This window comes from Carassius gibelio, chromosome A7 (genome assembly GCF_023724105.1).
Source record: "Carassius gibelio isolate Cgi1373 ecotype wild population from Czech Republic chromosome A7, carGib1.2-hapl.c, whole genome shotgun sequence".
In the NCBI taxonomy this organism is placed as follows: Eukaryota; Metazoa; Chordata; class Actinopteri; order Cypriniformes; family Cyprinidae; genus Carassius; species Carassius gibelio.
The window spans coordinates 13,410,730-13,429,285 of record NC_068377.1 but is presented as its reverse complement, the minus strand read 5'-3'; the positions used below and the strand labels follow the sequence as shown (position 1 = coordinate 13,429,285).

Sequence of the window (18,556 nt, the reverse complement as noted above, 5' to 3'; positions counted from 1 at the left end):
GATGGAGAGAGACAGACAGATAAGGAGAGAATGAGAAAAGGAGGCGATCATGTGTATTTTTTTATTTATTGAGCCTGCTAAACAACAGCAGCCAGATGTAAAAGAAACTGCATATCCACTGGAGGACCATCACTGACCTGAACACACAGAGGAGTTTGTCTAGAGAACATCCATGGTGCACTGAGTACCTTAACCTACTGAGATTGTGATTATAACAAAACAATAATTCCACAACAAGCTAATCATAATCAATACTTCCTGTGAGAAAAAACATTGAAGGGAAAGCTCACTAATAAAACAACATTTCTGTCATTATTTGCTCATTTCGCTCCAAACCTGTATGACTTACTTGACGCCTTATATATTTATATAATATATATATATATATTTTATAAATATTTGTAACCAAAGTAAATGTATTACATTATTTGAGGATTCCTTGTTACATCTGAATTTGGTTGTTTGTCATGTTTTAATGTATAGGTGTAACAATATTATAAAGTATTATAACTGGTTACAATTATTCATGAGATTGTACAATGTATAAAGTACATTACAAGGCATAATTAATAGTTAATGAATTTAAAATACTTTTATAATGCATTATATATAATGGCTTCAATTAAATGTTACCATGTTTCTTTTTATTGTGAAATGCTGATATCCAGTGAGGTCCAAAACTAATTTATATTAGGGTTAAGTGCAACTTTTTTTATTCACAGAATTTTGACTTTTTTCCTCACAGTTTATATGTACTCACAATAACTCAAAATGTATTATTATCATTATTATTATTTATTTATAAACCTTTTTTATCACACGGCAGAAAGAGGATTCCATAGAAATTACATAAGGATGACATAATTTTTTTTGGAAGAACTTTAAGGCATTGGTTTTACATATTAATGCACAGATCACAAATGAAAATGTATATTATAAACCAAAAATCAACCCATTTTGTGCAGTTTTATAATGGTCAAAAGACAAGCCAGGCAAAAGCTGCCATATATTTTAGAAGCAAGCCGAAGATGAGTTTGCGTGCTAGTTCATGTAAATAACAAGTGATGTTGTATTTGTGACAAAGGCTGTCATAATTGCACCAAATAAAGATCAAAGAAGTGCATCGTGGGACAGGAAATAAACACACCATTAGTACCATCAACACTTCAGGCCAAAGGCTCAAACTCCCCACCTCCAATTAACTCTAACGGGGTGGGTTCAACAACATTAGGTCTGAGGAGGTGTTCTCAGCTTGGCCTCTATATGCAATGTTGAACAATGACATCCACACTTCTGTGCATCTAACCCTCATTAGCAGCAGTTAGATGAGAGAACAGCTGAACCAAGACTCGTGTCCGCTCCTTAGGGCAACGTTTGTATCAATTTTAATCAATTTAGTTGATCTTATTTGATTTTGGGGTAGGACGGGAAAGAATTCAAATGGAAAGGAGATGCTTAATAGAGATGAGGACATAATACTGACTAAATTAGGTCTTATAAGAACTGCAAAAAAAACAAAAAAAACAAAAAACAAAACAACAACACTAAATCTGCAAGGGTGATAGAAATTTAGTGGCATTTTATTTTGATTGTGTGTCTAAGGTAGGAAAAGTAGCCTGTTATTTGACCTCCCTCTGCTAATCTGAGTGTAATTAAACGTAGATAAACAGGAAACATTTCAATCTTCACTCTAATCTTATCACTGGAAAGCATCCATGTACACTCTCTCTCTCTCTCTCTCTCTCTCTCTCTCTCTCTCTCTATTTCACCAACATGGCCTCAAGTGGTACCGCAAAAGACAAACTCAATCAGACAGATCTGCCAATAAACGAATAAACCATGCTAAATTACAGATGGCTAACAATAAATGTATGTCCAACACATAAATATAGTTTATTTACATAGAAAGAAATGTGTGAAGGTAAGTAGTCACTACTTGTCCTAATTCTAGGGATGCACCAAAATGAAAATTCTGGGCCAATACCAAAAATTGTGGATGCAAAACTGACACCGAAAATGCTTTGTAACAATTTTTTCATCAGTATCATTATTACCACAACATCGACAATAGCATGAAATGTTTCTTGAGCAACGAAAATTATTTTTGATCATGTGACACTGCGCGTACCTACCTAATTCATTGTAGAAAGGTTTCATAATGTTTTCAGAATTATAATTTTCAGAGTTGGAAAATTTAATTCATTTAAGCTTTTATTCACTGTGGCACTGAAGACTGGTGTAATGTCTATTTTAACTGAATTTCTGATCAATTAAATACAGCTCTGGTGAGCATAACATACTTTTTTCCAAATACATTTAAAAAGGTTTTCAAACTGAAACTTTTGACTAGATTTTTCTTGATCAAAGCAGCATTTGAAGCAAATAATTACAATGGGATGAAATTCTGTATTCAATTGTAAGTTTAGAAACTTCAACCGCATGATATAACTTACGACTCAATCATCCGAAAGGAATGGTCCGCATACTCAAACCCTCCCTAATGTTTTGTTACGTCATATGATGAATCGCAGACACGTCAATTACCACAGTGTCCCCCACGGAGGCAGTGTGCGCTCTTGTGACTCGTCTCAGCGAGTCAAAGGATGAAGAGCTTTGTGCGGCAGTGTTGCGCCACAGGCTGCAGGATCGTGGCACTATGGCACTAAAAGGCTCACAGGGGCCCTGTGTGTCTAAGAATAGCTCTGTGGAAGAGGAGGGGAAGAGTGCTCTGATTAGCCGCGGTCTGAGAATCACAAGGTCTAGAGGGCTCTGCTGCGCTGTATGGGACATTATCCCAAATTTATCAGCTCTGTCTTCCCATTCAAGCTCAAATACCTCAATGACATTTTAATAAGTGGTCAGCTGAGATAAGGGCCACTGAGGCAGTAATGACTGATAATAGATGACCAAAGACTGGACATTGTACGCAGGGGTCTGGGCCGCTGGCCAAAAGCCATCACACACACACACATGTGCACACAAAGACGTGCGGGTTCAAGATGCTCACACACAAACGCAGCAGGGGTCCCTCTGCCTTCAGCCAAGCAAATATCTCTTTCATCCTGAGCATCAAAGCACCAGGCGAATATAGAGTATTAAACGTCCTTAAGAGGAGTGACACACAGCAATGCAATCTTCACTCTGACACCGAGTCCTCTGCTGCTATACACCATGACTAAATAGCTTATGTCCAAAACCTAAATAGCTTATGGCCTCAAATGATCCTAAACATTACAGCAGCAAAGAAACCCACAGCGTCCATTTCAACACAAGTCCTTTTACATCAACAGGGTCCTCCGAGCTTTTTGTCATATCATGTTGCCAGATAACAAAGTCACTAACTTTGCCGGGCCGTCTGACAGAAACCTGATATGGCACGTTGACATTGTCACAAAGTGAAACGGAAATATCGGTGCTCATAGACAACAAATGTATTGTTAAGGAGGCGAATGAATGCAGGATGCAGTTGAGTTTTCAGCCATTTCTTGAATATTGTCAGGGATTTGTTTGTCAGGGAAGGGTTAAGTAACAAAGCAAGCCAGGTTCGGAACAATACGTGATGTTGTACTTGTGACAAAGAGAGTGAGTGAACAATGACAAAATTTGTATCTTTTGCATCAGCTATCCAAATTTCTTTAGTAAAAAAAGCACTGCTGCTGACAACCGCTGCTCGGAGGGATCTGTCCGATTAGTTGTCAAAGTCAACCATGTGCAGTGTTCTGTTACAAACTTCTACAACTTCAGCTTCTTGCTGGGCTTTTGGTCTGACAGCAAATGAGAGAATCATCTGGGATGTGTTCCTTCTTGCTGAGCAACTCTCTCTCCCTCTCTGTCTGTCTTTCACTGCTCGGCTGACTCTCGCTCCATGTCCCTCGTTAGCTCTAACACACTGTAACGAAACACAATTACTGTTAAGGGGGAAGAAAAGGGACCGTGACGGGCGAGATAAAGAAACTTGTGCTGGCAAGCCGTGCTGAAGAGGCATTAGTGAGCCAATGTTTCTATTCTATTCAGTACGCCTCACACACACCGCCACACACTCCAAATCACACAGGCATAGTCTCATCACACACACTTTACTCGGTCTAACAGGCAAACGTGATTCTTGTGGTGTTCTCGACCTGGGAAATATTTCACATATTTAACCGTTAAATCAAAAACACCTTCATGGTGTTACTTTAAATAAATATTTTAGTAGTATGTTCCACTCTTAGGAAATTCTGTATATAATGCATAATACATTTCTGTGAAGTCACCAACATGGGGATTATTGCTCTGGAAGACAAGAGTGTTTCTAACAAAAGTCACTGTTGCACTCTTTAGCCCAGAAGCCACTTACAAACTAGGACCACTTGTCAATCAGGCTATTGTTGGCGTGTGTAGATCCACAGACAATGGCTCTTTGTCTCTGCACCAGTGTAGACGGCCAGGCTTGGCCTCCGCCACTAGAAGTCCTTCTCTGTTTACTGAGAATAAATCACTCTTTTCAGCTCGGGTCTTCTTTGGTAAACCTCACACCACAGCCCTACAAGACTGCAACAGCTGATACGTGTGAGTACAAATGGGCACATTCAGATGCACCTGCGTTAACCTTGATTGCATCTTTAGACCTGTGTTGGTCTGGACGGGAGTTTGTTTTATGTGATCCAGGCAGCTGTGAAAGGCACCTTTGTATTTGATATGAAATAACGACTGTGGCTATTTTCTACTGAACTGCTTGATTCAGAACACTTAAAAGAGTCTTCGAAAGCAATACATTCTTTATTTCCCACACCTCACTGCGCTACGAGCAATCCTAACGTCTAATAGATAGTAGTGAGAGTGTGTAGGTAGTGTTGATATCCTCCAGTGTGTGTTTTAGGAGCGCAGCGGTCAGAGAGATGTTTCTGTGCATTGTTCTTTCCCCACCCCCAATGCAGCCGAACTGTTTCAGCTGCAGGCACGAGGAGGCTTTTGTGCCTCTCCCACCTCTTGAGTTAACAGCCTGGGTCAAAGGTCAGAGCAGGGCGAATGTCCTAAGGGAGAGGAGAGGAGCGAAGTGGAGTGAAGAAGAGAAGAGAATGAGTAAGAGGAGAAAAGATGAGCAGAGAGGAGAAGAGATGTTCTGGTTCTGGTCTTTTTGAGTCCCCACCCTGCTCTGCTGGACATTAACAAATAAACATGTACTCACACCCACACTGAGCAGGAGAAGAAAGAGAGAGAGGGAGGGAGAGAGAGAGAGAAAAGCCAGCTGTTGCCATTGCATCTCAGTGTGAGGCGAATGAAAGCTCATTAAACTTCAAAGATCAAATGAAAGCTTGTAGGGACAAGGCTCCTTTGTAAAGGAGATGCAATATGTCTGCTAAGAATGAGGATTTGGAAAGGAATCATACTTGAGACTAAAAAAAAAAAAAGATATCTACCTAATTAACATTCAAATTTATTTGAAGTTGCTTTGGTGGAAAGCACTAACATTTTCCCACATTATTCTCAGCGTACAAGCAACGTTGTGATTGTATCAATTCGGAGATTAATATCATTGCTACTTCAGCTTCAGCTCCATCAAGGTCAGTGTGTAAAATACACAAGAACTGTGCAAAGGGAAGAAAACCAGTCCTACACAACAATAGTTTCCGGATTGTCCCTCAAAAGATGCATTTTCTCAGTTTGACTACCTACATCACACTGTATGAATATAATAAACATTTAAAGCAACAATAGCATGACTTTGCCCGTGTTCACCAAAAGAAACTCTTGCTTTGAAGTGTCGGGAGAAGGGGTTTGGTCTACAAAAACACCTCCACTGCCCTCTTGTGGCTTCTCAAAATAAATAAAAGTTTGCAGTGGACAAAAAAATACATTTGTATTTTCAGATATTTTAGAGGTTAATAGAAGCCTAAGGTTATATGCTGTAGAGTGGTGGATCCCATCACAAATGGAAAGGGGCACTCTGGATAATCTAATGGACTGTATACCCCCAACAGAGACTTGGATCATTAGATTATTCAGAGGCAGGGTCGCTCCATTGCTTGCAAAAGTAAATGGTTTGCAGTATACACAGGCCCTGCGCTGTTCCACATGCTGAACAGCTAATGGGGCAAAGAGATTCTGATAATGACCTCCTCTCAGGCCAAACACAGCCTGGGACATAACCACTCTTCATGGGAATGCTTTGGGGCCCAGAAACATACACTGTATTCTTTTCTAGCCACGTTTTCAGTTGAGGTGGGTGGGCTCGGAAAGCTGAGATGTGTTCCAGCAGAGATAGCGCAGTTGTGTTAAAAGTGTTTTCACAGATTTGAGCTGAGGATCCAGTGACTGCAGAGATTAGCAGGACGATTAGACCACATTTGCATTTACAGAGGCAATATTGTGAGCGTGAACCGCAGGGGTGTGCTAACTCTGACACCACCAAGCTAACACTTTTTAATTGCCCATCCACTAGATGTTGCGTGACATGTCATCCGGAAGAGCTGTGAAAGATTATAAGTCGGGAAAACTTTCTGAAACTGGAATAATTGACTGCCTGCTGTCTGTGGTTGATATATAGACTCCGTTTAAATTACTCTAAAAATGATATGTTCTTACTCACTGAGACACATGAGTGACTGGAACAAGCGAAATCTCTCGCTCCAGCTCAGTTTCCATATCATCGGCGATGCTGCTGCTCCTCCGGAGTGTGGGCCGAGACTGCCCTTCCAAAATCCCAGGCTTTTTCCCTAAATACACGCATAGCAAGCACATCATTTCAGACTGAAACGGCTTTGAAATTTTCCAATTTCAAAAAAGCGAGCAACGTTTTGTTACCCACCGGGAGATGAAGAGAACTGGAAAGAGGATAGAGAGTTCCAGGATGGCACCCGCCCTGTGAGGAGAGAGATCCATCACAATGCTTTCAAATGGCACATATCAAATCAAATCATGTGTATTTCATGCCAAGTAATTAGACTGTGATGGATAAGACGTTTCACAGACAAATGGCATGTGGTTCAATTAAAGAGTCACTATTATATATATATATATATTTTTTTTAAAAAAGCAATCAAAACAGACAAGCATATGGGATAGTTAGCAAGTACAGACACATGTAGCAATAGACACTAACTGGAGCTCCCTGTGTTTGCCCCTTCTGTGAGAATGCAGAGGGGAAATGAAGGATATCAGAGGAGAGATGCTTCAAGAGCATGACAGGTGAAAACCAGAAGAGAGGATGAAAAGGTCAAGAGTATCCTAGTTTATTGTTGGTAATACCTGACTGTTGAATACTGCACACTGTATCTGGTCCGCCGTCCTTCCCGTCATCTAAGGAGTCATAGGTTATGGAAGGTACCGTAGCAAAACTCAGTCCATCATCCTTTTCATTAATCTTCATTTTCTTCCTCATCTTCACCTGCCCAAAGAAAAAATCCACAAGTGTTTATTTTAATTTTGTATCTAAGCCCTTGAGAAACCTTAAAGGTAATACTAATTCGTTGCTGGTACTACAATTTGAAACAAAATATATAAGCACACACATACACTTAACTAAATTAAAAAACTGAAGCCATTTAAAATTGTTAACAGATTAACAGACTAACAGACTAATACTTCAATTAAATGTAAAATGAAAACTGAAAATGTAAAATAATAAATACTATAATACTACATAAATAATACTAAAATAACACTAATTAGAAAAATAAGCATTAAAACATTCTGAGTAACTACTACTCTTTTTACATAAGTGAAAATGTCTGGTTGATCTGTGCATGCATGTTTAAGTAAAGGTAGGTAGCCTACCTTCAATTTAGGGCTGGACACTGAGCTGCTGATGTTCCTTTTCACAAATAACTTGTAGGTGGCAGAATCACGGTTCTCTAAGGCAAAACACCTCCAGGATGCCTTCAGCATGAGAACAGAAGAAACAGATTGACTCTGGAAAGTCTGACCATCCTCATGAGTGACAAATAATAAGGAAAACTACATCTATAGGCAACAGGAAGAGACACCTGTATCAGACATGCAGCTGCAGGAATTTGCCTGTTGAAATGTTTTTGTCTCTGTTTCTGCTGCACCTTCAGAGCAAAACCAGAGCCTAGGATTCCCTGTGGGGAAATACGTTCATTCTTTTCATACACTGGCCTGCTGTGCGAGGAACAAGTGTTCTGGCTATTAAATCTCGGTAACTTACAGCAGGGAGGGCAAAAAACGAGATGGCAAAGACAGAGAAACAGGATGCAATGGTCTTCCCGATCCAAGTCTGAGGGACTTTGTCTCCATAGCCAATAGTGGTTACTGTGACCTGAGCAGATGTACAGAAAAGACACTGACATGCAACACCCATTACTCAACATGATCCCGTTTACTGGTGTATTATCCTTCAGTTATCCACATTGTGTCGACCTACCACACCCCACCACAGAGCATCAGCATAGCTGCTGAACTCTGTGAAACCACTATCATCCACGGCATCCTTCTCTGCCAGATACACGAAGTAGGAAGAGAAGATAAGTCCAAGGAATCCGATATAAAGAGTTGTGATCAGTTCCTAGAAAGAGTAAACAACTTATAATTTTACAGCCTTAAATCTTAAATGATGTTTCGCAGCTTTAGCGTTGGGTAGAGATTTCCAGATTCAATTGGATTCTGATTCACATTCTCATTTTATGATAAATTGCTGTCTTTGCTAATGCTGTACATTATATATGGTTGTATTTCATGATTCATTCTGAACTATGTAGTAATAGCTTCCACTAGTATCTTTTTTATTTACTAAAAACACACTAATCTAATTCACTGAAATGGCTCATAAGAGTCATTTGTTCATGAATTAGAATACACTTGTTGCATAGTAGCCAATGTTCTTTTTTAGGCAGATCTCGCAAAGACATCTCATTAGAAAGATGTTCATTGCCAATATATAGTGATACACCATCTGTAACGTGTCACATTCAAATAATTCAGACTGCAATCTTACATTTGCTGTAAAATATGAATCCTTTTAGCTTATCACTAAAAAGTCCCGCTACTCACTTGTTGTACAGGAAACACTGATAATGAATTTATGAAAATATTAATTAACAACAAGCCACAGGTCAGCTTCAACGGTACACCGTTACATCTGCAGGAGACGATGTACAAATATATTTTCAAGCAGCTACTGATAACATGCAAAGAGTGAAAAGGATTTTATGAATCAGTATTAGGACCGTTCAAATGAAGATCATGTTTAATTGGAAAATTAATCTTCAAACACCTTAAAAGGCGATAATCTCTTGTTGGTTCTAATAAGAACTTTCAATTTTAAGAGTGCCAAATTGAACTGACTGCTAAAACACTGGCATGTTAATAGACCGCGGTTCAGGGTAAAGGACCCTTTTTATAGTGTGTGATTGCACATTTCCACGAGAATTAACATTGTCAATAGAATAGTTTTTACATTATTATTTTTGAAAGTCAATTATTAAATATAAAAAAAACGGTAAAAACACTTCTGAGAGGGGATAACCGTAAACATATAAACTTATTTCTTATGACTGTCCTACATGTCCCTATATTTTTTTCTTAATTGAAAAGTCATTAACAAAAGATTTTTTTTGTGTGTGCTGTTGGACCAGTGTGAAAGCAAAAAAAAGAAAGCAAAAAAAAAAAGATTTAGCCTAATGCTTCAGTAAAAACAATAAAACACTATAGAAGTTCAAAAACCTTTAGCATCATTCCAAACCCAGAATTAAAATAATATTATATATATATATATATATATATATATATATATATATATATATATATATATATATACCTGGCGATGTACGAAGACTACTGATCCAAGCAGCCGCCAGGTTCCTCCCTGTCGATCCACATGCAGCATTCGCAGGATTTGAAGAAAGCGGACTCCTCTGTAACAAATCATCATGTCATGGCTTCAATACATTGCAAAAGAATTACATCTAAGTCAATTAGCTAAGTCAAGACAATTATAACCTTACCTGACAGTAGAGGTGGCAAATACCTGACCTTTAGAGCCAAATGCCAATACAACAATAGAGGCCACCACCACAATCAGGTCTAGAACAAGAAAAACATGTTGGCATGCCAATAACAACTACCACAAAGAAAATCAGTAAATGAATTTACACACTCACCGATCACAGATATGGGCTTTCGGGCAAAGCGAAGCCTGCCCAGAATTCCCACATATTTACTCCGGCATCCAGCTGACCACAGACGTACTGCATACTCCAGACCAAAGAAAAGTACCAGCACTAATTCCTGCAGAATGAAAGAGACAGACACACTATGCTTTCACAAAAGAGCACTAAATACATATATTAGTGATATTACGTGCTCATGACAATCAGAAATGATTGTAGCTGAGACATGATGTGAGATTTACTAGAACATAATGTAAGTATAAAGAGCTAATTGAGTTGACAGAGGCATAATGTACAATGCTGTGCTATAATATAACTCTGAAAGTATAGGGAGGTAATTTATTTGAGCGATGAGACGTCTACTTAACAATACTGCTTTATTATGTGGAAAATGTGAATGGCTGTCATTGTAGTGCTCTTTGGCGATCTTGATGTTCCTCATGAGGAATAATAATGCCTTTTTAAAATATTTATGAGGCATGTCCAGAACAACATCCTCCACTGTGTGCTGTGCACCTATTGCAACTCAATGCTGCAATCCCATGACCGAGATATATAATGACAGCTCTATGGACAAAGAATCCATTGAATTAATTGTATTTGTTGTTTGTATGGGATAAAAGATGATAGCGGAGTAATAATTTGGTCATGCATCATTTGGAATGTAGTTTGCAATTCATAAAGCATATAATATTAATATACATGGGATGCGTGTAGCAGATGCGTATTAACACTGGCACAGGGCTGTGTGAACACACAAGACGGCTGGTTCATGGTCATGGCCAACAACAGCAGTTGCCCTCGTCTCCTTCTTAAAGAAGAGAAAACAAAGGAAGGCTGAGAGTCTGCTGAGCGCAGGCCCTTTGAGAGCTGCGAGGAACCAGACATGTATGAGTTATGAGGCTGGCCGTGAAGCCCTCTGTCACATAAGCAGTCTGGAGAGCTGGATCCGGGTCTGAGAGGAGGCTAAGAAGGAGCTTGGTCAGCTGCCTAGGGACGGCTGCTGGCACAAAGCCGAGGGTTCGCTTGCCTAGCCTGTCTAAAGCTCCTCCAAAAATGAAATGAAACTGCAGGCACGGCCCTAGCCTGTGGGAACAGACAGAAGATGAAGTGTGGAACAACGCACAGTAGCAGAAAAGTGAGTTGAAACAGCTGAGGTCACAGCAGAGGAGAGAGACTGGACTGAAAGTAGGCCAACTCACTGTTTATCGAGTCAAATAGAATTGATATTTTTGAGATATATATATATATATATATATATATATATATATATATATATATATGATAATGAATTATGAGGTGTGAAAATGATTATTGGATTAAAAAAACAAACAAATTTTATATATATATATATATATATATATATATATATATATATATATATATATATGTGTGTGTGTGTGTGTGTGTGTGTGTGTGTGTGTGTGTGTATATAATATATTTTTTTCATTAATTCATTATGAAATAAGAAATTGAAAAACTTAAAAATGCTTAATAAAATGTACTCTTGTTTTTTTGTTTTTAATGTTAACATAACATAAAATATTCCAAATATTTCAGAACACCCATTTCTAGCCGTCTAATTATGTCAGATTAGCAGTTCCCACTTTGTTCACTCCATGCTGCTGGTTCCTCTACTTGCTATCTAATTAAATCTAGGCTTGTGATCACACTGACCAGCTGGCATGCGAAAGGTCTGGGTGGACGGCCAGTGGGCGACGGAGGCCATGGGATCAGTTCTGTGGGGGGGTGAAGGGGGAGAGGAAACAAGACCCCAGATGCAAGGGCCTCTCTCAGTTACCATGGCGATCAGATATCCCATCCAGAACGCAGCTGGAATGCAGTCACCAGAATGAGCAGAGGAAGGGTTCACTGTAATAACAGCGAGGGTCAGCTGACCCTTGTCCTCTATCTTATAAGATTACATCAAATATTAAAAATGGACTTACTATGAGCTTGTGACTTGGCATTGAGTGACTTCTGCTGCTCTAGCCTTTTATGTTCTAGCCAAAGCAAGCAAATTAATCCGATAATAAATAATAGACGTAGCATTAACTAACACTTCACACACTTGAAAAGAGAGACACAAAGCAAATCTGTTACTGATGTGACATTGTGCAAACCTTTTGGGAATTAGTGAGGAATTAATGAGCTTTACGTAGATAGTTCAACCAAAAAAAGAAAATTCTGTCATCATTTACTCATCCTCGTTCCATTAAAAACCTGTATGACTTTATTTCATCGAGGGAAAACAAAAGATGTTATACTGAAGAACGTGAAACAAAAAAAATACCTTCTTTTCTCAGAATAGCTTCTTTTATGTTCTTCAAAAGAACTCAAGGTTATGCAGGTTTAGAATGATGAGTAAATGATAACAGAATTTCATTTTTGAAGGGTGAAATATTTAACTCTTTAACTCATCTGACTGGAAGGTCACACATTAAAACGCTGTTTGAGAAGTTACACAGATTTATCCCAAGGTTCTTCAGTCCTGTCGCACACAATAGAAAGGCATTAGCTCTGTGTTGGGGGAGGGGGAACTGACAGGATAGTGTCTTTTCAGAGCAAATTGGATGAAGGTGATTTGTCCCAACACCCCAAACATCACCAGCATCAGAGACAAACATTTCAAAACTCCAGGGGTTAGCCTTTCACTTCATAACAGGGAACATCACTTCAGGTAAACAATCTCACCTCATCCCTAATCGCTGCGGGACATCGTCTGGAAAGATAAAATGCACTGGATAATGTTTAGTTTCTATTCGCTATACTATATTCGAATCACAAAAAGCCTTTTGACCAAGGGTTAAAACATTACTGCAAGACTGCATGAATACAGCAATAAATGGTCATTGCGCATTCATGGTGGTTTCAGATAGGAAACATTTCATCATGATATAGGCTTTTGTTCATTTACAGTTTTATTAGCCATTCATGAGGGGCCTCATTCATGGTGGGCTCTCACTGACAAAGAGAGAGACATCTGTGTTTTGTCCAATTAAGGGAGTGTTCTTTCTGTAGCTGATAATTGCCTGGAAAGGGGTTAGCAGCACCTCGTGGCAGGACTGCTGTCCTTGCAACACCTCGAGACAGAGCTTGATGATGTGTTATCACACTTAGCATATGGAGGACGTTTGCCGACAGCTATGACGCTTCATATGGGCCAGGGGGAAGCATGTGAGATCACAATCCTTGGGTGTGGGATCTCTCAAGGCGCGTGGTGTCAGCACAGTATAGTGTCCTGTGTGACTTCCAGCACCCGTGTGTGGCGTGACGTCCTGTGTGACTTCTTCCGCCTTCAGCTGTTGAGCAGGCAATGATCAACCACTGAGGCTTCACTCCAGAAGTGTGACACACACAATAGTCTTCTTTTCTCACAGAATAGGCTCAGTTAATAAGTGTCAGTGGCATGTGTGTGGCTATAAGTAGTGCTAATGTGCAGAAGCTCTCTCTGCTCACGGTGAAACAATGCCATCCTAATCTGGATTAACAGGGCCTATCAAGACTATTAGTGGCGGACACTGGAAAAAGACTTAAACAATTGATTTTAAGTTAATGATTAATCTGCACTTAGTAAGATTTGCCTGACAAGTTTAAGTTAATTTACATAAACACCTACCCACAATAAAAAAAGAGAATCTGGGATCTTAACTATGATATCCTACATATGCTAAACCGGTAGCAGAACATTAAATGATGTGTTATATCTATTAAGTAAAAAATTACTATAACAATAAGTACTTTTTCTTCATGATATCAGGACAGTTTATGGACCAGAATAAATATTAATATTAAATAATAGTTCATAATAGTATATATATATATCTATCTATCTATCTATCTATATATATATATATATATATATATATATATATATATATATATATATATATATATATATATATATATATATATATATATATATATATATATCTACATGTGTGTGTGTGTACTCTAACATGCTTCATAATATGAATCCAAAGAGTACTTTGATTATTTCTCTATTATTAAAAGTGTTTTAAAAACTTTTGATTGTGGCTTAGCGTGCATTTTGAACGTCATGAAAAGAGGGCAAGTCTGCTTTTGTTTGCCCCAACAGCTGTGAGACGCAATGTAGAGGGCCATGTCTCATTAAAATAGGGTAGGAAATTGGGGGTAGGGATGACATGCCGGTTGGGTCTAAGGGAACATTTTGGCCCTTAAAACAATGGTTCTACTTCCTGTGAGAACACCCTTCTCCCTTAAATTAGTCTAGCATCAAACCATGCTAAAAGTATGCGATTTGATTTTTGATGGTCACCCTTAACAAGCAATAGACAACACCTGTTGTGAGCTTGGTTAAGCAGAGCTGTTGTAGCCAGATTGCTAATCCAAGAGGGCCTTTTCTCCATCAAGCCCTAGATGGTGAAATTAACTTGTGATGTTAGGCATAGGCTAATGAACACAATGCATAGATTTAATCCCATTAGCCGGTGGTCGGGTTGACCTCTGACGCGCAGTCACCACGTTATAATCTTCCCATTTTTACGCTGGCCTTAGACAATTGATTCTCTTTTGTCTCTGTTCCTCGACCTGTAAACAGGCAGCCTAAGCTTGCAAACAGGCATATTGCATGCCGGGGAATATTAACTAATCTAGACATATGGCATTGAGGCTCCGGACCTTTGACACAAAAGCTAGCTATTGTTTTTGTAGCTGGTATTGATTATGTTCATGTTTAACAGCCTCTGTCAGGAGGAAATGCTTCGACGAGCACATTAATTACTTGACAGACTGTGATCTGAATATTGAGAAATACAAAGTCTCAGAAGCGCTAACAAGGCCTGAAGCAATTAATGCTTAACAGAAACACTGCCATGGATTATTGAACAAAGTAAACAGAATGATTTAAGAGTGCCAGCTCAAGCTGCCATTCGAGACAACAGAACACCTTTATCTTCTGTGAACTGAGCTGCTACTCTGATATAGACTTTGTGGTGTCAGTTACAATGTTGAGAGAGTTACCGTCCTCAAATTCATCAAGGCAGTGGTCCTCAAAATGAAAAGAAAAAGAGGAAGGACCAAGTTCTTAAATGATATTCACTTTTGCACATTTAAATCTGCTTCTTCTTCTAACGGTGTTGACTGGCCAGTTTTAAATGGCAGAGAGAAAGATTATCAGTGAATAACAACTCTTCCTCACAAGACCTGGATTATAGGGCACAGATTTTTTGGATGGACTTTCCCTTTAATATTGCTCTTGTGATTAATTACATGAGTGTTTCTTTTTCCTACATTTAATGAGGGCAAAGATTGTTCTAGTTTCAAAAAAGGGCATTACCAAAAAATGTAAAGCCACCAAATAAAAACATGAAAAGAGATAAACTGCTGCCCTCTGCTGGACAAAAACAATGGCAGTGAACACTATGGAGAACAAGTTAAACGATGAGTTGCATGCAAATGTGAACATTTCCAATGCCATCTTTAAAAACACAAGCTTGCTTGTTGAGTCAGAGTTCCAGAGCTTCGTGCCACACATCAAGTGTAGTCAATGAACCCTATGCATTATGCATGTTTGCTACTTATGCTGCCTGTTTACAGGTTGAGAAACAGACAAAAAAAGATGCAATCATCCAAGTCCACTGGGTATTATAGATATTATTAAGAAGCAGAATGATTCAGATTCAATTAAAAATACTTAACATACTGTAAGTCTAAAACAGTAAGACTCACCACCCAGAATAGTGTTTTATTAGCCAGTGTTTGATACTCATCAATGGTGGACAGCACACTGAGGATCAGGCAAGAAAGCACAATGAGGAATCTGCGGAAAGGAAGACAAGTCATTTTAACAACAACAACAAAATATTTAAGAATGTTCAGAGGACATTAGCCTATTCTAAGAAATACGAGAAAAACTGAGAAAAATTGAGAGAGAAAAACAAAAATATATTTGTATGGTGCAGATTGACTTCTAAGCCCTGAAACAGCACTGTAAGTTAAAACACATCACAGAAAGGTCATCGGGAACTCTCAGTCAAAAGCAGCAAAGGCTTTGTTGTAACTCCTCTGAGACAAAAGAAAAAAGTTCTTCTTTTGGAGAGAAAAGAGAGCTTGTTCACACACAACTGTGAAGTGAATCTGATAGAACAAATTATATAAACAACATAATTCCTCATGTGCTTTAAATATGTTTGTTAATTTGTTTTACCAAAGCAATCAAATTGTCCAACAGCATATGAAGGAGAAAAGCTTTTTGTTACATAAAGACATGAAAGCCATTTGCTGATTTAATTAAGAGGAAATTTGATCTTGTAATTAAAAAATGTTTATTAGAGTAATCTGAACTGCATGCTGTTAACAAGCAGCAATAGCACAACATCAAGTACACTACTGGTTGGTCCAATTTGTAAATGCTATTTCTCAGTGTTTGTTTTTGGCAGTGATGCTTAACCCATTACAACAGCTCCATCAGCTCAATAATTCATCAGCCTGATTGCATTAACAATAAAAATTGAAACACCAAGAGGTATGAAACCCAGCTGCCACAGTCAAACAGTGCCCAGCTGTTGCCTGTCATCACAAATGCAGAGGGAGTGGCCAGAAATGTAAGTAAACATATAAACATAACCTTGCAAGCAGTCTGCGAGAGAAGTTAAATGTCAATAAACATGCCAGAGGCTACCGTGCAATGCAGCGAATAATCGATCTACCAATCCATGGCGGTTAGTTAAGCATAATAAACACAGCAAACAATTGTGTTGCTTACATCAGTAATAGGGAAAAACAACAGAAGATAATCAGAGCAATGAGAAATAGTATTGATGAGTGGGGCTAAACAGAATCAAATATGCATCAGGTTATTAAACTATTCATACCTGCAGAAACCACTGAAATGTATAGTATTAAACTAACTGAAAAAGAAAGGCTGAGGCAGAAACAATGCAACAGACAGAATCAATATATGTGTGTGCTAAATCAAAATCAGTCACCACTGATTCAAATGCTGAAATAAGGACCTAAACTGAGTGCATCACTGTTGTTAACGACAGGTAGAGACAATACAAAGAGGTCTGCAAACTAGTATTTATCAAATATATCAAATTCAGAATGCCTTTTTAAATACCAATTCAATTCCAGTTGAATTTAAATTGAGGTAAAAGTTCAGTTCTTGAATGAAGAAATCCATGAAACCATTTTTAACCAGAAAGGCAAATTTGTCAATAAAAACTTTAAAATTTGGCTTAATAAAGCCTTGTTTGAGAGTTATAAATTGATTTAAAGTCATGAACTGAGAAATCAAATTTCCCTTGATCTTTGACATATAACAGATCAATATACAAAAAAGAAAAAAAAAAACCTTCCTGTAAGTTTCAGATCTCAAACCTTTCTCATTAGTTTAAAAATATTTTATTGAAACCAAAGCTTTATAATGTGCCACTTTATGTTGTAATAGCGTTGCTAAGCACTAGGGCTGTCAAAATTGCTCAAAAATGACGTTCGAATATTACCTCTAAAAAATACACGAATATTCAAACTATTCAAACATCTGGTTGCGCATGTTGTCAATGACGCGCATTACGTCAATAACAGGCCAAAATAATACAAAGGGACATAACTACTTGTATAGAAAGTCTATTTAAGTTTAAACATATGACAACATATTACCTACACAAAAACAAGGAAATCAACTAATGGCCAAGACTGCAGACCTCACGCTCTCTCCGCATAATGGTTTAAATGAACAAACTAATTTTTGTGCAAGAAATTTAAGGTCGCGACTGTTGTCCGAAATAAAGCAGGCTTCATTCAGTGATTGAAACTAATATTATTAATATTAATTGAAGTTTTACAGCATATAGGACTGACATTTTATCCGTTATGGCCTCTTGTCGTGTTGCAGACAAAGAGCTTGCGGCGGGCGATGCAAAGTAATGTTAAGTGTCAAGACGTGACTGTTTAGCTGGACTTCCACACATTATGCCATGCTCATTTGGGTGCACATTTTTGACATGTGACCTCATGTTGCTAGTGGTCGAATGGTATGTTAACTGTATCTTAAATAGCTTTCCTACAACTTTATCTCACGGGTCAACAATTTTACCTCATTTTCTCTGTTGCGATCGAGTTGGGCTCTGCACTTGCTGGCATCTTCCATGAAGACGCATCAACTTTCAGCAGTGATGCTGTGCCAGACAGTGCGACTCTTGTGAGGCTGTGACCTGTCCCTGAACCCTCCGGCACGCTAGCACGCCCACTCGGAAAGCAGACAACCATTCCTCTACTACCGGGGGCCTTTTTTCCAATTTTTTTTAATTCGAATATTAATTTTCACCTTCAAAATTCTTTAGCCCCACCTCTTTCATGATGCAAACCAGTTTCTCTTTTAGGTCAGAAGCGGTGCGAATGCTTTGTATGTCAGAAATAGCCAGTTTACTGTGTGGGATTTGTTGTGTCAATCCAATCCA

General features: G+C 38.5%; 1 protein-coding gene across 2 annotated transcripts in view; it reads right to left on the bottom strand.

The window, feature by feature from the left end:
• Positions 1-18,556, bottom strand: part of LOC128016619 (potassium voltage-gated channel subfamily KQT member 1-like) — a 35,098-nt gene that overhangs the window by 12,053 nt on the left and 4,489 nt on the right. For both annotated transcript variants that reach the window (XM_052601269.1, XM_052601270.1), the window contains exons 2-12: positions 15,822-15,912; positions 10,101-10,227; positions 9,945-10,023; positions 9,758-9,854; positions 8,366-8,506; positions 8,150-8,260; positions 7,968-8,063; positions 7,759-7,860; positions 7,231-7,369; positions 6,791-6,844; positions 6,572-6,698 (exon numbers count right to left, since the gene is read on the bottom strand). In XM_052601269.1, the coding sequence (XP_052457229.1) occupies positions 6,572-6,698; positions 6,791-6,844; positions 7,231-7,369; positions 7,759-7,860; positions 7,968-8,063; positions 8,150-8,260; positions 8,366-8,506; positions 9,758-9,854; positions 9,945-10,023; positions 10,101-10,227; positions 15,822-15,912 (1,164 nt within the window). The remainder of the gene's footprint in view (positions 1-6,571; positions 6,699-6,790; positions 6,845-7,230; positions 7,370-7,758; positions 7,861-7,967; positions 8,064-8,149; positions 8,261-8,365; positions 8,507-9,757; positions 9,855-9,944; positions 10,024-10,100; positions 10,228-15,821; positions 15,913-18,556) is intronic.